At 40.4% G+C, this 8,008-nt stretch overlaps 1 protein-coding gene across 2 annotated transcripts in view; it reads right to left on the reverse strand.

Moving 5' to 3' along the window:
* Positions 1–5,468, reverse strand: part of LOC148348971 (cell adhesion molecule DSCAML1-like) — a 143,246-nt gene extending 137,778 nt beyond the window's left edge. For both annotated transcript variants that reach the window (XM_088320437.1, XM_088320436.1), the window contains exon 1: positions 5,329–5,468. In XM_088320437.1, the coding sequence (XP_088176563.1) occupies positions 5,329–5,371 (43 nt within the window). In that variant the 5' untranslated portion in view covers positions 5,372–5,468. The remainder of the gene's footprint in view (positions 1–5,328) is intronic.
* Positions 5,469–8,008: the final 2,540 nt, after the last annotated feature.

Here is an 8,008-nt window from a genome sequence, read left to right on the forward strand (position 1 = left end):
TGGGCACCATGGCAACCGTTACATCCACTTAGATTTTCTGACAAAAGAAAGGCTTCAATTTGTTATCATAAATCACTCTCCTCCTCCCGAGTCCTCACAGATAAAATGTGAAATTCTGGGTTTGCTCGGGGATCTGTCCTGCAAATAAAGTTAATTGGTCGGGCTCCGGCTGGATCGGGGTTTGACACCTGCGGACCTGGATCGTGTCAGCTGATCTTTCAAGGCCCGATCTTACCTTTGCTCAAAATTTCCTTCTCTCAGCCCAATTTTTCATCACAAAACAGAGAGAAAAGCTGTTCATAGTCTAATGACCACTTCATGTTGACCGATTTACCAGTAAATCCCATCCCGAACCACCAGGCTTGGGAATTTTTCCGGCAGAAACCCTACAGTTAGTTACGCTGAATATTGATATAGTACTCAAATTATTTTGATGTACATTTTGGATTCAACAGTGAAACTCGACCTTTTGTACTGCATTTTTCATTATTACTGTCATGGTTGCCATGGCGGCCAATAGGCCCCACCCATGGACACCAGCTGAAACTCAGATTGCTCCCCGACTACTCAAACGCCGTCTTGTAAACTCTGTTGTGATACGTCAAGCCCTGTGAATTCCGTTTTTGCCTGTGTTTTTTGCTCTTGTTTTGCCAAGCCTTGTTAACCCCCGTTTTTGCCTGTGTTTTGCTCCTGTTTTGCTCTCGCCCCGATCTGTTTGATTTTGACCACTTCCTCGTACCGAAAAATCTACTTCCGCAACCAACGATCCCTGGATCGAGTGTGCGCTAGTTTCTCTTCTCCCCAATAAACTGTGAGTAACGTTACGCGAGTGGGTTCTGCTTCCTGTTTCGGTACGTGACAATTACAACTTTGCCCGATTTTTGAAACATTTCGAAAATGCAACAAAAAAAAAACAAAAATCACAATTTCTGAAGTTGTGCTTTTGACGAAGCATACCTGTCGCGCTCCAGGGCTCCATGCTCTTACAAAATGTGGTATTTTCCCTTACAAAATACAAAAAAATCTTACACCATACAATTAAATACAAGTTACATTTATTTTTTGACGCTGTTCCAAATTTGGAATGTTTTGGCTGGGGAAATTTGATAACAGGACTCTGACGAAGGACGTCAGGCATTGTTTTGATAAACGCGCTGCTGTTTTGAATTTCTCCAAACACGGAGGCGAGGGGGTGGACCCCACGTGGGGGCGTTCATTGGCACGCCCATGGGAGGAGCCGGCACACCAGCTTGCAGAAAAAACGTGGGCAGAGGAAGAAAGGCAGAAGATTGAGAGAGGAGGCTTGAGAGGGACTCAAGCGACACTAATTCGGCCATATATCCAATGGAGTTCACTTAGTTAAATTGGTTAAGAAATTAAATCTGCCCCCGTGTGGAAATGCCGGTCTCTTGTTCATTTTCCCATCAAGAAGCGAGCACGCATTGTTAGGAGTATGTCGGTTGTGTTTTGTTAATGGAGTCAGATAACTCATTCGAACAATTTGGTCAACGGTACATTGTTATATTTTAATGCCTAACCATTTTTTACACGTCTTAAAGGGCGTAATGTTTGGTTCACGTCCTCCTGTTCCAAAATTTTGACCAATGCAAAAGGTTCTAGACCAGGGGTCTCAAATTCAAATTCAATTAACTTTTTTCACAAAAAGTCTGATAAAAAATAGTTTCCAAGATATCACAAAAGATCTAAAGATATAAAAATAACAAAGAATATGAAAATCTAGCAATCAGTAATGAAAATAATCCATAATATGGACTGTGTAAAAATGTCACTTATTAAAAAGAAGAAAAGAATAATATAACAATACTGATTCAAATAACTAGCAAAAAAAATACATGAACAATCATTAAGATGTGCTTTTTTTCTTATTTTGAACGGCAAAAACGTACAGGTTGACAGGTATGTGTGAGTAACGTTACGCGATTGGGTTCTGCTTCCAGTTCTGGTACTAACAATTATAACTTTGCCCGATTTTGAAACATTTCGAAAACGCGACAAAATAAATCAAGTCCTAATTTCTAAAGTTGTTCTTTTGACAAAATTGCGGAAAGGGTAGGATAACTTTAACTTGATTACTTTCAATGACTTTTGGATTACTCCAATACCAAATATACTAATAAAAAAACAAAAGAAACTAAATGTGAATAAAATTATTAAATTTTGTGCAGGCTTGAGGAGTAACGGAATACATGGAAGGGCAAAAATGATGTTGGATTTATTTTCATTTTGTTTCTGTGGCATTTTATGTTCGTTTTGCCGGAGATCAAAGCCAGGAGAGAAAGCTTACCACGGGTTGTGAGTCATCATTTTATTCATATGTAATTTATTTTGTCTTTGATTAGCATATTTGGTATTGGAGTCATCCAAAAGTCATTGAAAGTAATCAAGTTAAAGTAACCCTACCCAACCCTGGTAGGTAGGTAGGTGGGTAGGTAGTGAGCTGGGTCGGTAGGTGGGTAGGTAGTAAGGTAGCTGGCAGGGTTGGGTAGGGTTACTTTAACTTGATTACTTTCAATGACTTTTGGATTACTCCAATACCAAATATGCTAATAAAAGACAAAACAAACTAATAAGTTAATGAATAAAATGAATACATTTTGTGCAGGCTAGGGGAGTAACGGAACACATGGAACGGCAAAAATGATGTTGGATTTATTTTCATTTTGTTTCTGTCGCATTTTATGTTCGTTTTGCCGGAGATCAAAGCCACGAGAGAAAGCTTACCACGTGTTGTGAGTCATCATTTTATTCATATTTAGTTTCTTTTGTCTTTTATTAGCATATTTGGTATTGGAGTCATCCAAAAGTCATTGAAAGTAATCAAGTAAAAGTAACCCTACCCAACCCTGACTGCGGATACCGTGAGGAAAACTGAAGCGGCGGAGGGCAAAGTGGACGGAGACTCTGTCAGAAAGGGGTGTGAATTGAATATCGGGGTGATGTCAGAAGATAAAGGAAGGTGTAAGCTGGTAGATAATCCTCAGGGGTCTCGTGTAAGTAGGCGGCGGGTGCCAGGGGGAGATCCCGGTCTAATCAGCGGAGAGCTATAGCAGTTTCCACCTAGGGTCTTTCTGCACACCCTGTCCCAACAATCTGCTAGCCCCCCCCCCCACCCACAACACCCCACCGAGCCACCCCCGTGCTGTGTCAGTAAAAAAAAAAGTATGCCACTTCAGCAGTCCCTTGGGACCTTCACCCCCACATCAAAGCATCCAGTTTCTCTCCTAATGTGAATATCAAATCTGCGGATCACAAGTCCTAACACAGTCTGCATAAATGGCCCCTCCCCCCCAGCCTTTAATTCTGCCTAGTGATGAGGGAAAGAGAGGGAGGGGAGATGCTGAGAGAGGAGGAAACCGTGGCGGGAGGGGAGCGATGGAACAAAAACAACCACTTGCTTCACGGATTTGATATTTACCCGTCGAAATATTCCCAAAAATCTGAGAAGATGCGATTGGAAGAAGGTCGGATGTCCTCAAGTTTGCTCCAGGTGGAGCAAAAGTCCAGGACCTCCGACGGACATTTCAAGTCATATTTTTGTGAGAACAAACAGGAACATGTGCATTATTTTTCACATAAATATCTATCGAATTTGGATTTGTTTTTCCCAGCATCCAATTCGAATTCAGGAGATGATCTAACGCTGCTTTAATAATGTGGCCCCGCGGAGCCCTCCTGCTCACATTGCAGCTTTAATTGTGCAGCCTTGCAAAGACAGCACTGGGAATTGGACTGCGGGGAGGAAGGGGAGGGCGAATTTAGCATATTTCTATTTGTGGAAGGTTGAGCTGCATATGGGGGACACGCGTATGTGCCAGGGTGAAGGATCACCTTATTGCTTCGCCTGCTTCGCTTTCACATTACGCTTTGATTTGCGACGACCCTCGTTTTATGACGGCTTCCAAAAGAAGGCCCGCGTGTAAGCAGGCCGCTGATTTCCCCCAAAACACAATTGCAATTAAAAGCTTGGAATAATTGCTTCAATATTTAAATCAAACCCCCTTTTTCTGTGTTTATTTACCGGAAAATGGTGACAAACTTACCACGTGTGAACACGAAACCCCAAAACGGGTCTATCTGCACGCGCGGGTACGCGCATAAGCGCGCGCAAGGCCTGACGGACTCGCGGACCCGTCTGGGGGGTCCAGGTGCACCATTAGCGAGAAACATGACCGGGCAAGTCTGCAATCTGGTCCAGTCCCCCTCCCCTGTGCGCAGACCCCCTCATTTGCCTAAATTCACATGCACTTCATTAATTCCTCCTTCGAGTTGATAAATACATAAAAATGACACCGGCTAGGAAGAAATAAGAATTAAAAAAACAGGGACGGACGAAGTGGAAGTATTTTAAGAGGAATTGAATCCAAAAAAATCTCATTAATTCGTTAGAAAGATGGAAACGAATCATTTTTGTTGATTTCTTTGCAGATGCGTCCAGATTATAAAGCACTTTAATAGCAAAGGATAAGCTTGGCAGCGGGGTGGGGGGGATTTACTTTGTATAGGAATAAAAGAAACATATTTAAATCAACTATTCTTCCTTTTTTTCTGCCTTTAAAACCGTTTTTCAACCCGGCAACGCTCAAGAGGCTAATTGCACCAATTACGGCCTTATTGTGTATTTATCCCCATTTAGCCTAAAAAGGGTTGTCGGGGAGATTTTTTTTTGTTTCCATCGAATTACTAATAACGACAATTTGTCACAAATTACGAAAAATATCGAAATCAGCCGAAAATCCTTTAATGGAAAAAGGAGGAGCGGCGTAACACGAGGCCTGATGAAAACAGAAGCAATTAGCTAAATACGCACAACGTGTACTTTGTAAATAATCATTAGAAAAAAAAACACAAGCACGCCTGGGAAAAAAAAAACTTTAAAAAGAGTGAAATTCGGAGAGAATTCGTTCACGCGGATGAGATGGAGAGAAAATCTCGCACGATTTGCATGTTTTCCATCCCTCGCTGGATTTGCACCTCCATTCAGCCATTTTACATATTCATATTCCGAACTGCTAATGCGAAAAACAATCCAGGCGTCGCGGGGCCCTAAAGCACACAGATCCGTGCAAAAAAAAAACACACTTTTCATCGTGATTTTTTCCAAGCATTCTCACCAAATATCGAAAACGACGGGAAAAAATGCATAATTTTATCTTAATTAGACGTGGCGCCGAAGCGCACGCTTTTGCCGTCGCGAGGAAATGACACCATATTTTTGCCACACTTCAATCGGGGGTGATCGATATTGCAACTTCGAAACTATTGCACACGCGTGGGTGGAAAAAAATGAGAATATTTTATACGTCTTACCTTCTTGGAGAGAGTACAGCAGGAGTAAAGTTACAAGCCACATGCCATAAATAGCAGGTGTATTTTTGGGAGATATTTGCAATCCTGGCAAGCGAAAAGCGCAGTTTTTTTTTCCTTTCTTGGGTTTTTTTTTCGGGGAGGGGGCCAGGTGGGACTCCGCGGTGGACTGGCGACTGCGCTCCCCGGAGGTCTCTCCAGCCCTGCCGCCCCAATAAGAATGGATGCGAATGGAGGAAAGACTCAGCCCCGCCCAAGTCCCTCCTCTCTTCGCGGGACTGAGCAAATCCGGCATGCGTCTATACCGCAGATCGGGGGGTCCGTTTCTCGTTTGGGGTACGGATTTTTGGGGGTTCCCTTGCTAACCCAACCGTGCACCCCAAAAGTTCCCGGCTGGACCGCTTGGCACCCGGGGGGAGCGCTCACCTGCGAGGGCAGGGGGGGAGGAGGACCGCATCCCTTTGCGCAAATCAGAGATATCCTTTATTTATTTTCTTTATTTACTTATTTGGTAGTTTATTTTTATGATTTTTTTTAGAGAATAAACAATTGTTTCTTCTTCTATATATATAATTAAAACCAGTCCGTTTTGTTTTGTACAACATATTTCACAAAACTCAAAAAAGGACAAATTATATATATTATATATACATTTTTCTCTCTTTTTGCTTTTTTCTATTTCCCTTTTTTTTCTTTTTTCCTTTTCTTTTCCTTTGGGTTTTATTTTTTTGTCTTTTTTTCATTCTTCCCCTTTTTGGTCTTGTTTTTTTTCCATTATTTTTTATTTTTTAATTTTTATTTTAAAACGAATAAAGTGCGTTCTGGTCACTTTGAGTCACCCTATTTTGTTGTCATCCTTTGACGCTTTTAGCACTCGTTTTTGGTGGCACCACCGAATACAGCAACATCAACTCTGATGTGAAGGTGGGGGCCTCAAACTGTTATCCTGGGGGCTGCAATTGGCCCCTGGGCCACGGGTTTCAGGACGCCTGGTATAAAATAACTCTGAATATATGACTTATTTAAATCAAAAACAGTCCAGTGCATTGAAAATATTGGAGCTGCACGTGTTTGTTTGTATATCTTAACCACTAGGGGCACCATTTCCTGTGGTGTGTCTTGGGCAAGTACAGCCTGGTGGCGCCCATCCCTCTCAAGGCCTACACTTGATAAAAATGATAGAAATTAAAAAGTAAACATTTTGCTCCACAACACATAAATTCGATATAAATGCGATTTCGTAACATTGTGCACTAAAATAGGTCCTTAGAGGGACAGTGCGTATAATTTAGCGCCCTCTAGGGGTAAAACTGTTGTTCATTAAAACAATATTTATATTTATTTGAATAATAAGAAAAAAAACATGAATTGTCACACAAAAGGCATTTTTAAAATACTTGAAGGTGGAGAAATGCATTTATTTGCCATAACAAGAGGCCCACCTAGAGGTGGCTGACATGTTTGTCTGACATCTTGCTGTGAAGGGTACCCCTAAAAAAATAAAAACCTGTTTTGGTTTTTCTTATTTATCTTTTTCTTTCTTTTCTTTTTTCTTCTTTTTATTACTTTTCTTTTTCCCTCTTTTTCTTTTCCTTGTTTTCCTTCTTCTTCCCTTTTCCTTTTTTCATCATGTTTTAGGTTTTATTTTCTTTCTTTACCTTTTGTCTTACCCCTTCCTCCCCTTTTCACACCTGTTCTTTCTTTTTACTTTCTTTTCTTTCCCCTTTTTTCCTTTTACCCATTTTTTTTCTTTTTTTTTCTCCATTTTTGTTTTTCTTCTTTCTTTTCTTTATTTTTACATCTTTCTTACCTTCGTTTCTTCATTTTTCTCGTCTTTTAATTGTTGTCTCCTTGCTTTTTCCATTATTCAATTAGTTTCTTTTTCTTTCTGTTTACATCTTTTCTTTTCTATTTTTTCCTGTTCTCTCTCCCTTACCTTTTTAATTTTTTTCCATTCTTTTTTCCCTTTTCTTATTTTCCCTTTCCCCCTTTTTTTAGAAAAGACTAGGCAAAGAAAATGAGAAGAACACTTTGCATTTCGGTCATTTTGAGTGGCAGTCGTTTGTCATCCTTTTGTTTGCACAACTTTCAGTTTTCAGTTGCACTACGTATTACAGCGACATCTAGTGGTGAAATATTACAATTGCTGCTGCTTGTTAAATTCAATAAATTGCATTAAATACATTGAAACCCTCAGAATTGTAAACTGTCTCTCATAAACCTAATTATAGGCAACCAACTTATTGAATATCACAATTAAGGATTCTAGATACCACCATTTTGAATTCTCATCAATTCCGATACCACCTACCGATATTATTAGTGTGTAAAATTCCAATCAGTCTGGAAAAATGAATATAAATTCATTTAAATCCCTCCAAAAACATTTATTCGTGTCCATTTAATATTCCTTTAATTTCAGCCTCCTGATTGTTAAAGAGTCCCTTAATGTGTCAGGGGACCGGACCAGAACGGAGGCAGGAAAGATGAACTCATTCGCATTAACGATCCGTTCTTTTATTTCGCAAAATAAAAATCGTCCAACACTCAGGGACACAACAAACAAAAACAGGCTTTACAGGCAAACAGGAACTCAGACTAAAAATACTCACAAAACAGGTTTTACTCAAAACGTGCAAACACAGGTTTCCTCCAGACAGACAGAAAAGAATAATGCAGAACA

The sequence above is a fragment of the Urocampus carinirostris genome, chromosome 17 (genome assembly GCF_059441175.1).
Source record: "Urocampus carinirostris isolate Australia breed hairy pipefish chromosome 17, RoL_Ucar_1.0, whole genome shotgun sequence".
Taxonomy (NCBI): Eukaryota; Metazoa; Chordata; class Actinopteri; order Syngnathiformes; family Syngnathidae; genus Urocampus; species Urocampus carinirostris.